Source organism: Bubalus bubalis, chromosome 14 (genome assembly GCF_019923935.1).
Source record: "Bubalus bubalis isolate 160015118507 breed Murrah chromosome 14, NDDB_SH_1, whole genome shotgun sequence".
NCBI lineage: Eukaryota > Metazoa > Chordata > Mammalia > Artiodactyla > Bovidae > Bubalus > Bubalus bubalis.
Window position 1 is genome coordinate 51,680,882 of NC_059170.1, and position 14,889 is coordinate 51,695,770.

General features: G+C 38.0%; 1 protein-coding gene across 2 annotated transcripts in view; it reads right to left on the reverse strand.

The window, feature by feature from the left end:
• Window positions 1–813: 813 nt before the first annotated feature.
• The window catches only part of STAM (signal transducing adaptor molecule), a 59,912-nt gene continuing 45,836 nt past the window's right edge, over window positions 814–14,889 (reverse strand). For both annotated transcript variants that reach the window (XM_025264338.2, XM_006052361.3), the window contains 5 exons: window positions 13,490–13,577; window positions 13,000–13,054; window positions 12,277–12,430; window positions 10,221–10,390; window positions 814–6,698 (listed from right to left, as the gene is read on the reverse strand). In XM_025264338.2, the coding sequence (XP_025120123.2) occupies window positions 6,473–6,698; window positions 10,221–10,390; window positions 12,277–12,430; window positions 13,000–13,054; window positions 13,490–13,577 (693 nt within the window). In that variant the 3' untranslated portion in view covers window positions 814–6,472. The remainder of the gene's footprint in view (window positions 6,699–10,220; window positions 10,391–12,276; window positions 12,431–12,999; window positions 13,055–13,489; window positions 13,578–14,889) is intronic.

A 14,889-nucleotide genomic window follows, 5' to 3' on the forward strand; every position in this document is an offset into this window, starting at 1 on the left:
ATCCTCAAACCATCCCCCTGACCCTGGTCTGTGGAAAAACAGTCTTCCACGCAACCGGTCCCTAGTGCCAAAAAGGCTGGGGATCGCTGGACTAACGGACATCAAGTATCCCAGATTACACACAGGGACTGTTATGACCATATGCTGGGAACATGTTCCCAAGTTTCTGTACCTTGTCTGCCTCTGGGCTGAGAGGTAACAGCAGTGGCACAGATGAGCTGTCCAGGCTGAGTGGCCAGAAGGCTGAGGCTCTGAAGCACAGAATTTCTGCAGGCTTCAAAGGATCATGTAACAGTTATACTAAAGTGACAATTTATAAATAAGTAGAAGGCTGGAGAGATTCATGGAACTGCTAAGGATCACATATCTAGCAAGATAATTTTTTTGACAAAAGACATACCTGGGTTAAAATCTGAATTCCTAAGGGTCATGAACTAAAATGTCCACATCATAGTAGAATAGAACCCCAATAAACTCGTGAAACATAATTTAGTTCTTATTCTTTTCTTCAACCAGAAGTATCACCACATCCTTTACAAAAAAACCCATGTGGTCAAAATGGATATAATTTACAGTGCAAATACTAAAACCATTTGTTTTATCCTGTGCCATCTACCATGTATAGAAATGGGCTTGCTGTAATGAAGCTTCTTTGGTAAATATTTAGTGAATTTACCTGTATTCTTCACTACAACTTCTTTAGTCATGTTTCACAACTCCTTTAGGGTTACCATATTTTAAAACTACAGAATATCAAACATATTAAATTGAAACATTTTTCCCCCCTCTGAGGGAAAAGGAACAAAATTCAAAACCAGTACACAAGTATTTTAATCATACCATATGGACGTTTCATATTTGGCATCTTAAAATACCTTCCAGATAGTATCACACACAATTAATCAAAAACATTCTTAATTGTTTACATACTAGATCTCTTTTTGAAGTAGTAAGATATGTAATTATCCTGCACTTAAGAAATTTCATATAGCCTGACACAGAAACAATGGATTACAAATACTGGGATTTTTTTTTTTAAGCCATTAACCAACTGAAATAATATGAGGGTTTAAACCAGCTAATTAACAACCTGAGAGTGTATATTATTGTAACTTGCATGTGTTTCTAACTTTACTCTGGGTATAAATTTTACTCAGCCTGATTCCAATTTGGCAACCAATCTCAAGTAAAAACTAGATTTTTTTAAAAAGGAAGTACTTCCCTTCCCTTAAAGTGATTTCAGTATCCTAATAGAAGATATGAATAAAAGGTAATGAGTCTTTTAAAACAAACATGCCAAAATGTACACACCCTAAAACAAAGTTCTATACTTGTTGATGCCATTTCTAAAATACTTAAAAGCCACTGCGAGTGAATCAGGTACATACAAGCTTGAGAAAAGCTGATGTGGGTTTGAATGGGGATAGAAGGGAGCCAATTATTTTTAAGGGTTCAGATTTTCTTCATTGACTCTAATTGCAATTTGATAAGAAGGAGACAAAACTACTAAGCATTAGTGGACTGAGCACACAGCCTCTATTTATACAGAATAACCACATCTGAAGGCTCAAAATGTTCACTTATATATACACTTTTCTGATATGAGATTGAAAAATTTAGATTCACCACCTTTAACCATAAATCACATAATTCTGACTAACTTTTGAAGGGTTAAGAAAAAAGAGGACTATAATGAGAACAGAGCATCAAATAATAAATAATAATTAACATAAAAAAAAGAGCGATAAATCCAGAATGTGGAACACACTAAAAGACAAACAGGTTTGATCTTTAAAAAGGCAAAAAAAAAGAAGATTAATCTAGACTCATAGAGAATAAAGGGACATAAAAAATGTGATCTATTTCCTGGAATTTAAAAAAAAACTGTACCTATAAAACAGGGATTATTAGGGATGTTTGATAACAATTATATTACAAAATTGCTACTGTTACATTTTCTTAGATGTGATAAAGGTTTAGGTTATGAAGGAAGAGGTACTTATCTTTAACAAAATACATGATGAAATGCTTAGGTATATAGTTTAGTGCAAAGTCTAACTTTGTCTATTCACACAATATAGTATTTGTGGATATGCACATAGAGACATACCTATATACAAGCATGAATACACATACACACACATATATATATAAACATAAAGAGATAAAGCAAATGTAACAAAATGTTAATGATTCATGAATCAAGGTGAAGAGTACTCAGGTATTCAATATATTACTTCAATCTTTTTATAACTCTGAAAATTCTCAACATAGAGAGTGGCTGGGAAAAGCAGCACTTGTAGTATCAGATGCTGACTTCAAAGGGCCAAGCTAGTATCACAGTACTTCACTCTGTCTAATCGTAACCTCTAAATCAGTGGTCTCCAAATCGGGCAGATACATTCTAGGGTACCGACTAACGAACCAGAGATAAGCGAAGAAATATTAGAATTTCTAGTCATAATTTTTCCTCTTATCCTTGTAAGATTTCTTGGGTTTCATAATGTACTACATGTATCACTACCGTAGAACTTGTACCATTTGTAAATACACATATTTTGAGGCCATAAACTCAAAAATATTTGTTACTAATGGCATAAGATAAAAAAATTTGAATATACTCTTTTCTAAAATACACATAACTTTCTTAAGTCTATGAACACCAAAAGGTATTAGAACCAGTTTCTTTCATGTTTATCCAGGAGCTTACTGACACTTAATATGTAATCCTTATCAGAAACCCTGACTCGAAAAGAAACAGGGAACGGAGAATAATGGCAATGGCAAGTATTAACATAAAGCTAGGAGTAGGAAAATCAGCAAAGAACAGTGATGAATACAAGTTATCACCAATAAAGAGTTAGGCTTTGTTCAATAAGGAAATCTGTATGGAAACAATATTTCTGAAGCTAGAAAAATCAGGGGGTAAAAATAATCTCAAAGGAAGACCATATTAAAAAAAAGTGCATAAAATTCAAGGCAGTTTTGATTAGAAACAGGGGCTGTAATCATAAATAGCATAGAAAATAATCTAGGGACTTCCCTGGTGGTCCAGTGGTTAAGACTTCAACTTCCAAAGCACGGGGTGCAGGTTCGATCCCTGGTCAAGGAGCTAAGATTCCACATGCCTCATGCTCATAAAAAAACAAAATATAAAATAGAAACAATATTGTAACAAACTCATTCAAGATTTTAAAAATGGTTCACATCAAAAAAAATCTTTAAAAAAAGAAAGAAAATAATCTGTTTAGTAACAGACAAGAACACTTAATCATGATTCTAAAATAAAAAGATAACTGAACATAAGGTCTTTGAGAAATAGTTAAGTTTTTTTCTTTACATTTATTCTAAAGGGTACAAAGATTCATTGACAATGAAAAACTTTTTAAATTAGAAAATGATATGGTTTTGTTATAAATAAATAATGATACAACAGGACTCTATAATTGCTAACTGGTAAGATGAGAAAAAGAAAACAGTGACTTTAATGTCTTAAATGAAAATTTGACCAATTATACCAATGGACCTCAATTTAGAAAATAACTGTATGGTTTTTGCAGTTGCAGAGTTTATCATATAGGACACTAATTTATCTTTTATAAACTTGAAGCCTGGGACTAAAGATAAGTTTCATGCTAAATTATACATGTGTCATTTATGAAAACTATGAGAAAAGAATGCTAGGGGTCTACTAAGCATTTTAATTACAAAAATTAAGAGGTATAGAGACAAACTTTCAGAAGTTTTTAATACAGTGAAGAAAATCTCTGGCACAGAAAAAGGTTCTTCATGAGTAGGAGAGACAGTAACAGCAAAGCAGGACCACAGAGTTAGGGGAAATGAGGGGAAGGACGCACCATGTGTTATTACTAGTAGGTGGGTTTAGGACACTGATGTGTTGGCTACTCATGCTAGACAGTAACTGGGCAGAATTTTTCCATTCAGATGTCACTGGCTTATGGATACACAAACTTTATAAAACTTTATAAAAGTAAAAAAATTTTTTTACTTTTACTTTATAAAAGTAAAAAAAATTTTACCGAGAAGTAAAATTTGCTTCCCAGAAATTCATTTTATAGCTAATTTATTTTATAAATAATTCAATTCCCTTTAAAAGGGGACAGCTACCTGTTAAAGAAAAATTTTACAAAGTGAAGCACATACTCTGGTTGCAGAACAAAATCACTGTGCTCCTAATTGGTCCTTTCCTATTTCTATCCTTGCCGTGTCACCTGAAAGATGGAAAATCCAGTGCTTCCTTTTTAGGGGAATTTTTTCCATCTGGTATTTTCATACCTAGTAAGTGAAAGCTTTTTAGTTGCTAAGTCATGTACAGCTCTTTTGTGACCCCATGGACCATAACACGCCAGGATCCTCTATCCATGGGATTTCCCAGGCAAGAAAACTGGAGTGAGTTGCCATTTCCTTCTCCAGGGAATCCTCTCAACTCAGGGATCAAGCCAGCATCTCCTGCTCTGCAGGCAGATTCTTTACCGCTGAGCCACTGGGAAAGCCTAGTAAAAGAAAACTGCAAGCTTATAATATAGTATTAGTTTAAAGTATTTTTAAGTATTCATCATTTAAATCTTTATAAAAGCCTAGTAATATGACTAGGCAAAGAAACTTACACATGCCTTGTAATAAGGGTAGCCTTTGTTCATTTCACCATTCTTTGACGTTTACAAGGCAAACACATACTAGAGAATATGTCATTGATTTTACAGCACAAAGCTATCAAAATAAAATGGGACAATGATACATTTTGCCATTGGTATTGGGGAATTTATCAAAAGAGAAAAATACAGTATGAATTGAGACAAAGTGTATCACTTAAACTATTCAAATGGCTATGAAAAATATTACAATCTTTTGACAATGTTTAGCAAAAACCAACATATTAAAAATTTTAATGTAAAGTTTGATTTGGAATTTTAAAATTACTGTTTGAGGGCAATGTACTCTAAACTCAGGAAGGCACAAATTAGATATAAGATGGTGATTTAAATTTGAACCTACCTTGAACCTACCTCAGAAAATACAAATTAAATCTTCATTTATGGTGTGAAACCTGTTAATAAATCAATTCATTTACTATGGTACTCAATTCTTCAGTTGTTTCAATAATAGTGTTCAATAACAGCACAACTAGGGGAATTATAAATATTTAAGGAGATTAAAATATCAGTAGAAAACATATTTCATATGGATTAAAAGAAAAAGCATTCACTCAAAACTACTTCTGAATAAGAAGCCAAAATAATTCCATTTGGGAACTTTAAAAGAGAGGAGAGAGAGAAAACAGCTTATAAATCCAGTTTCAAAGACAAGAATAAATATACAAACTGTTAAGCAAAGCCAGGAACCTCGATGACTTTGAAACATCTACTTACACTTATTTTAATGAAGAATTAAAGGATACAATATGTTAAAGACATATTTAAAAGACTAGCAGTGGAATAAGACAGATGAATTGAGTTTCACCATAGCCTAAATAATTACAAGAGACTGAAATTGTAGTGTAATTCATGTTCTCTTTCCAGTTTAAAAACTTCTATCCTTTGCCTCTATCTTTGGTGTCACTGCCACCAATAAACACAGTATACAGCTTAGAAACCTAATTACTATCTTTGACTAGGAAAAAGTAAATTGACATTATCTCTTTAAAAGTTAAGATATAAAAGAATGCAGTCCGACTTGACTTTTGTCTCATGGTCCCACAGTATTCTGATATATCATGCCAAAATGTCAAAGTTTAAAAGGGAACATCATCATTTGCTAGAAGTGCACCAAAAATTTAGCTACTGTACGCTGGTGTGATGACAGCTAGTAGTATGCAGAGGCTACAGAATGATATAACATATGTGCGTTCAGCTCCCAATTACTCCCAGGAAGGTTCAACTGAATGGGAAACTGAAACAGGGACAACATAACACCTTCATGTACATATGCTACAGTTTTGTTCTCTTGCAGTTTAAAAGGATAGTGTAATTATCTTCAATTTACACAAAACATTATGAAACATGGTAGCTGTTCATGATTAAAATAAAATAGCAATGTCAATTAATTTAACAGTGTTAAATATATTCACATGATCACCACTTGTGATTCAAAATAGCCAGTAGTGAAGTTACACAGCAACCTATGTACACAACGTTTGCCACAACAGTGTTGGTAAGATTGACTCTTTGCAGGCCAGGTGATTTTATGAGACAGATAATCTTGCATTGATCCTTTCATATTATGAAAGGAATTATATGTTGTAAGTAGTTTCATTCCTCACAGGGGAGGGGAGGGGAGACCCTCTAAAAAGTCAGTGCAAATTGAAGAGGGATCTCCCTTCTTGAACATTGGAACGTGTTGACCAAGATACGATTCCTATAAGCTGAGGGTAAACCAATCTTAAGATATTAAAGGATCTCGTAACATTGCCATTGGCAATCGGTGGGTATTTGCCACAAAGGGGACTCCAGTCCTATAGCAGAGCCTTCTGGGAGTACGGCTGCTGTGGCTGAGGTGGCTGCTGGCTGCCCCCAGGTTGGGGCAGTGTGGACGGTAACGTATAGTTCGGCACCTGGGACAGGCTGGTCCCTGCATTCTGGTAGATGGTGACGTCAGGAGCAGCTGTGGCGGCAGGGGGAGGACTGTACACTGAAGCCTGGCTGGGATACGTACTTCCCGGGACGGAGCTGACCATTGTGCTGCAGAGGGGAAAGAACACTCAGTTAGGTCAACACTGACTTACACAGCCATTCAGAGATCAATAGCAAAACTGTTCACTAAACAGTTACTCATTCAAGCAATCCATTGCATTAAGTATTTATTAAATGGCTAGAATGTGCCAGACACTGCTATTTGAGGCACTGGGATATCATAAAGGAAGAAGGGGGGAAGTCCCCACCATCATGGAACTTATATTCTAATAGGAGGATAAAAGATGAGAAAAAAAATGTGTAATATGTCAAGAGGTGGTGATAAGAGGTGATATGAAGAAACACTGGGACTTCCCTGGTGGTTCAGAGGTTGAGACTTTTGCCTTCCAATGCAGGGGGTGAGTTTGATCCCTGGCCAGGGAGTTAAGATCCCACATGACAAAAAAACCAAAACATAAAGCAGAAGCAACATTGTAACAAGTTCAATGAAGACTTTAAAAATGGTCTAAATCAAAAAAAGAGAGAAAGAAACAAAGCATCCCAGGAGGACCACTAGCTCCTGGGACAAGAGATGCCTGTGGATCCAGGATGGTGGGAGAGGGCACTCAGATACAGCAACACTGAAGGAGAGACCTGAAAAGGGCGGGAGGGGGTGACACCAACGATCTAGGAAAAAGGGCACGTCAGGCAAAGAGGACAGCAAGCCCGTGCGAAAAGGCCAGGCACGTACAAGAGACAGCAAGGAGGTCTTGATGGCTGAGCAGAGTAGGCAAGGGCAGAGTGGCATGAAGTGAGACAGCAGAAACAGAGGAGAGGAGCCTGCGTACACAGGCCCTGTAGACTCTGGTCAGGATCCTGGCCTGTGGCTGCGGGGGATGGAAAAACACTGGTTGGTTGTGGACAGAAGAGCAATCGGGACTTTGCTGGTTCAGTGGTTAAGAATCCGTCTGCCAAAGTAAGGGACTTGGGTTCGATCCCTGGTGGCAAACTAAGATCCCACATGCCGAGGGGGAACTAAGACTGAGCACCATAACCAGAGAGCCCATGCGCTGCAACTGCTGAGCCTGCGCACCACGAGAGAGGCCCACATGCCACAACCAGAGACGTCCACGTGCTGCAACTAGGCAGAGAAGCCCCTACATGCCGCAGTGAAGACCCACCACAGTCAAAAAAGGACAATGTGATGGTTTTAACAGGCTCACCCTAGGGTGATGGAAGTCTGGAAAAGTGACAACCCGAGAATTGAAAATCTATGTAAAAGAATAAGAAACTGTCTGCTAGATATGGACCAAGGGACACTAAAATACCTGCCTACCAAAAACACAGGAAAAAAATTCCTCTTGACTGTGATTTACAAACACTTCCACCTCCATTTTCACTACTTCCAATTTAGTTAGCGTATGTTTGTTTTGCCATCAGTTTTCTCATTCAAACACACAAAGATGCACATGTACCTACACACAACTGTTCCTAATGTATCTTTTTAAAAATTGCCTCAAGGTCTTTGTGAAGACTTTTCAAGGAACTGAAATGTAGAACTCATTGGCCTAACACAGCCCTTGAAACTCCCATCAAAACATTTATTTATCAAGTATCTACTGAGCTCCTACCAGGTGTAAAACTCTGTGCTACACAGTGTGGCTCTGAAGGTGACAGAGCCCACTCCAGCTCTCAGGATACAATGGCCTAGTTGGGGATACAGACGACGACAGTGCACTGGGGGCCTGTGACAGCAACAGAGGAGCACCAGTGCCGTCGAGGGGGAGAGCGAGACGGCCTTGGATAACGATGGAGCTAAGAACTAGAGAATGAGTAGAACAGCCAAATGAAGAGGACTCAATATTTTGATATTAATGCTCTGCCAAAAGCACCTCTTGAAATGCACCTGTGTTTCTGGAGAGGTGATATTTATAGCTAGCCAATAGCCAAGCTGGGGGATACAGCACAGGCCATGGGTCCAGGACAGGGGTTCATGTCCAGGTGGCAAGAGAGGACAGAACAGTCCCCAGCCAACAGTGACACGGCACTCTGACTCTGCAGCACCTACTATCAGAGCAGCTCATTTACAAGGATAATACCTCAAGGCTCTGGACTAAGAGATCCAAGTAGCCTTCAGTGACGAGAGCAACTAGAGCCGCACGTGACAGGGTCACCGAGGACCAGCTGGGATAGAGCAGTACCTCTGGATAAGGCTCAAGTTTCTAAGAGCTTCCTACTTCATTCCGGTACACTGGCTCACTCCTCAACAATTTCCACCTCTACTCACTTTGATCTAATTGTAAAGTAACATGTTACTCTCCTAAAAGCTGCTCCCTATTGATTTCCATGTAAGGGTATTTGGTTTTAACAAACTGAGAATTAAAAAAAATAAAAATGTCCTTGGACAGACAGAAAGGGTTCCACCTAACTTTTCCGCTAAACTCTATAACCCTGTAGGTGGTGCCATCTTTTGGCTGCTGTCATCTGATGCCTGTAACAGGCTTCCCCACTACCCTCCTTCTTAAGGTCACTTCAGAATACAAGATGTGACCACAAAATCATGTTTGGCAATCCCTCAGCATCCCTAGAGGGGGGCTCCTGAGCTTGAACAGTACAACAGTGAAGGCAGGACAGGAGCTCTGAGACGACTCCAACATGGATGGAGGTTCCTAGAAATTGTGCTTGTGTTACTGAGAAATTTCTGTTGAGAACTCTTAAGTCTACCTGTTTGAGTCAAAGGAATGACTTCCCGTTGAAGTAGAAAAAGCATTCATAAATTATGAATAATATAATGCATACATATAATCATTTACATGATGGGGCATTATATGTAAATGACCAGAACAATGAGCCTGACATTTCATTACCAGCTACTCGCCCCATGAACCATGGGGGTGTCAGCTTCTTGTTACTGTCTCCTTCCACGTGGTTTACTATGCTGTGATATATATATACTAACTTCCTACCAGGGTAAAAAGAAGGAAATATTTGCTTCTAAGATACAGCTCAGAACTATAAATTGTAAAGGAATAATCAAAGAACATTTAGCTTTTTACGTGAAATTTGTATAAAATGTTAAATTACAGTAATCAAAATAAACTTAAGTTTCATTAAAGTCCTTAGCTAATATCACAGACTCAGATAAAAACAATAGAAATTCTGATGGGAAAGAATATCAAAAATACCTAGCTACAATGTTATGTGGCAGCCTGGATGGGAGGGGAGTCTGAGGGAGAATGGACTCATGTATAGGTCTGGCTGAGTCCCTCTGCTGTCCACCTGAGACTATCACAACACTGTTAACTGGCTATACCCCAATACAAAACAAAAAGTTAAAAAAAAAAAAGGTAAAATCACAATCCAGCAGTTCAAGGATCAGTAGGACAGAGGACTGGCATGCTGGCTGGCACTGCCACGCTGCAGGGGGTCCCAGAGAACCCATTTGCCACCACAGACAGGGCTGATCTTCTGCTATCAGTGATGACACCCATCCTGCATTTTTTAAATCCATTTTTCATGATTACAGACGATCGACGGCACTTGAGGGTTTCAACAGCGCTACCCGCCAACAACAGTCAATAATCAAATTACCTGGGGTAGGAAGCCTGGGCTTGCTGAGTAGGAAGGGCTGGGTTTGCAGATGGTGGCACCGCTCCTTGGCTGAGGGAAGACAGCTGCTCTGGGGGCAGGCTGTAGCTCTGCAGGTGGCTCATCTGGGCACTCCCTGCGACCAGGTAAGCACCACTCTGAGGAGGGTACACCTAGAACAGTTCCACATAAAACATGTTAGGTTCCCTCTGATTTTAACAGGCATGCTTTCAATTACAAACAGAACAACAATCGCATCTCTGAAATCCTTTAAGTTACTTCTGCTGTCAGGCATTTGAAAAAATTACTTTTCAGTGAAGTGGACTTGATGATTTTTGTTCTTAGGTAAACAATAGCAAAATTCATGTTCCCCTCCATTCAGAAGCAGTAAAGAAACTTACCTTGAAATCTGATACTAATATAATCTCTCTTTCCATGTTGATACTATATCTCCCTAAAAGGAATCCCTGACTCAATGGACATGAGTTTCAGCAAACTCCAGGAAATAGTGAAGGACAGGGAAGGCTGGCACGCTGCAGTCCATGGGGTCACAAAGAGTCACATGACTTAGTGACTGAACAATAACAACAAAGGGATCCCCCAAAATGCTTAAGAAAGTGTATTTGAATTCACTGTTTTACAGCAACAGTTCACACATGTTTCTCAATACCTATTAGAGATATACTAAATATTTCCTAAGTTACAGTTTATTGAGCACAGAGCAAGCTAAGCTACCCTTCAAAGTCTGCAGGGTCAGCAGACTTTGTGAAGGGCCCGGACAGTACATGTGTCAGACTTTGTGGACCACACGGTCTCTGTCGACACTACTGAGCTCTGCTTACAGAGAAAGCAGTCAGAAACGATGTAAAACCGAAGAGAATGGCTGTATTTCAGTAAAAGTTAAAATAGGTGCAAGGGCTGGATTTTTGCCCTTGGGCCATTGTTTGTGAATCTCTACATCTAAAAACTGTATTTGTTTTAAGCCAGAGAGATTAAGGTCTCAAGTGCCTCCCAAATCTTAACATGCATAATATTCTAATTTTCTGTAGTATTCATTAGATCCTTCCATTTCACATGTTTGAAAACTGTTCAGGGAGTGCGACTCTCACTAGCTGTTACTGTAAGACGGTAATACCACCATCAGGACACAAAACCACCACCATCTGAGCGCGTGTTAAAGCCACAAGAGACACACTACACACAGAATCCAAAAGGTCTTCATCGTAAACACAGTTAGTCCAGTCCTCACAAATGCAATTGTTTGTACTTTGCAAAACCAACAGGAAGGGGTTCTGTTTGTCTGCTGGCTCGCGTTGGTATCATGAGTCATGGGTGCGTGCTGTCCAGCCCCACATTCCTCAGGTCTGGCTGCTCTTCTTCAGGGTTCTGGCCCCTCCCTGCAGAAGTGCACCTCACCAAAAAACAAAAAAAAACTCACCTGCACAAAGTTTATGGTACTCTGTGTGGATAAAATACGGTGTCTGGCAAACTGCTCCCTACACTCTGCACTTGGTGAGTTTGTGGGAAATGGGCTCTGGAAATAAATGCTGGTGTGACGAGTTTTAGGGGCCTATGCTGCATCACACATGTTCCCATGTAATGGAACAGAAAAAAATCCAGATCAAGGCAGCTCACTGTAAAACTGAAAATGGTAGATATTCACAAGGACCTAGTAATATTAAGAAACTTTACTCAGAGAGACAAAAACTGTCCTTCTTAACCAGAAAATTAGATGTGAAACTTTGAAAATACACAGACCTTTGGATCTCACACCTGGATTCAATATGCCTGGGGCAGGGCCAATGCATCTGTATTTTTTTTTGACTTGATGGTGACTGATGTGCACTTCTGCATAAATATAATTTTTTAGAACAAGAACTATCGGTATAGTTAGCATACTATACGTTGTATTTGTCAATTAAGAAATCTTCTAAACTTTATTTTTACTCTGAACATTACTTTTGGGAAGTTTCACATTTTACAAAAACATAGCTATTTCAAATAATCTCAAATATATTTGAAAATTTTAAATGAGATGCTTGAGCTTTTAAAAGCTTACCTGAGAACCAGAAACTCCAGATGACTGAATATAATACTGCTGATTCTGTAATTTTGCATACATGGAATACATGGGGTCTTCATTCATTAACTTGGTATACAAGGACAGGGCTTCCATCACTTTAACATTCAGTTCTGAGAGTTCTGAATGTTTTCTGAAATATTATACAAGAATGTAAAACATCACTGCTATTTAAATGTTCTAAGTAATAAGATGCATCAAAATAGCAAAAGTAGGCAAGAATGGTGTTAAGTAGACTCTATTAAAAATGTAACTTGGTGACAAAAAAAAAATATCTTATAGTTTAACTCCAAGGCAACCAAAAAAAGATTTAGGTGTTGTATGGGTAAGATTTAGGTGTTGTGCGGGAAGGACTTGAGCTTATTGCACTTGACTTTACCTCAAAATATCTAGGTTTCCCTCATTAGTAACAGATGGGTCATTTGTGGGGCTTGATGATGCCACTAACAGCAAGTATGATTACAACAGTTAACCCTTATTAAAAAACAGGACTAACATCAGAAAGTCACACAAATTCTCACTTTAAAAAGGGGGCAGGGAGACAGATGGGTCTAATTTCGATTCTCACATCTAGTGGAAAACAAGTGAAAACTGGCATATCTGTCAAAATAAAATAAAAAGGCATCTCCATTCCAAGATGCAGCTTAGAGAGCTCTGTAGGGAAGAGGGCACGCAGCACAGGCAGCACACACACGGTCTTACCTATCGATATCCTCCAGCTTCTCATCAATGAGAGGCCCCATCTGGTGACACATTGCTAAGACGACGAGATGGAAGAAATGTAAGACAATGCAGCAAAAGACAGCAACTCTCTAAAAGATGTCATTTGGAATAATAAAAATTCTATCAATTAACCTTAGGCCCACAGAAGCCAAGACTGGTTTTCCTGGATAGTTATAAAATCAATACTTTTGACTGACTGCATTGCTCTCAGAAAACTTTAGTACCAATCTTCATTTTACAACATTTTAAAATGTTGAATAAAATATTTACTTTGGGTAGAAAAGTATAAAAATTTGAATTCTACTAAAGGTTTAAACTGCATGTAAACATAAGACTGGTCACAGAAGAGCGGGAAATGTTTTTATATCGTCTTCAATTTTATTTAATAATAAAAGCACTCTGTAAGAGAACATTAGATATAACCCTTAATTATTTTTCACTTGCAAGGTAAATGGAAAACAAGGTTTACCTTCAAGATGAAGTAACTCTGGAAGATCTGGTTGATCATCACTGGGATCTGTACTTTGCAACATCTGTAGCAACTGGTCCATTTTATCCTACAGGAATTAAACAGTTAATATAAAAAGCAACAAATCACGCTGCCACAATGACTTCTCACTTTGTTAATTAGATAATGGATGAACTTGTAATTCACAGACATGAAAACTTCAATTTTGCTTTAATGTGTTTACTATCCCTGTATTTTCTTTACTATCATGTGAAGTCAGAGTCTTGAAACCTATTTCTTCTTGTTTTTGAAACTGATAACAGAAATTCTTTTTTTTTTTTAATTTTATTTTATTTTTAAACTTTACAATATTGTATTAGTTTTGCCAAATATCGAAATGAATCCACCACAGGTATACCTGTGTTCCCCATCCTGAACCCTCCTCCCTCCTCCCTCCCCATACCCTCCCTCTGGGTCATCCCAGTGCAACAGTCCCAAGCATCCAGTATCATGCATCGAACCTGGACTGGCGACTCGTTTCATACATGATATTATACATGTTTCAATGCCATTCTCCCAAATCTCCCCACCCATTCTCTTAAATAAGAAGAAATAGAGCAACATTTAAACTTACAACATGTAAGTTCATTAACCTCTTATGTCATGCTAGTGGATTTCGGTCTCACTTTGTTTTGGAGCATCAGTAGCCTGGCCACGGTGACAGGTGTACCCTATCAAGCTGGCATCATTACTTATGACTAACAACTTGGTCACTACTTCTCCACTGGGGAGAATACAGCAGCTGTTTTATAAGGCACAGCTCAGCTCTATTCCAGCTGTTCCTCTTCTAAGTCGCACCAGAAGGATTTATTCTACATTCTCTTTCCACCAATGTTTCAGTTTGTCATCAAAAAAAGGGAGGATGATTTGTGGTTTCTCTATTCTCCTGTGTGAAAGGCTGGAAGGCATCTCAAAGCAGTGACTCAGATCTATTTCAGAATCTTTTGTTTTAGCCCAACAGAAATAAAGAAGCCATCATGACATAAACACATGTAAGCATTATATTAGCAGAGATGTATCTATATGTAAGTTTAAAAAATCAAAATATAGATCTCCTGTACCAAACATTACTATAATAATTGCAAACTTTTCTCCATTCATGGTTTTGACAAAGTTATACTACTAAGCATAGCTACTTAGGTAAATTATTTAAAGACTATCAATTCAAAGCCAAGTCGTTACATAAACCAAAACAAAACTACAGTCTGCACAGAAGGAGAATAGTTTGAGAGATGAATTAATCACGGAGTGAAAACGACACAAGTATATTAAAAAAAACTCTCTTGAAGTCAAAGAATTTCATATTCTGAAATAAATACTACTTTTCAATGTAAAAGAGTCCTAATTTCATTTTAAGTAGT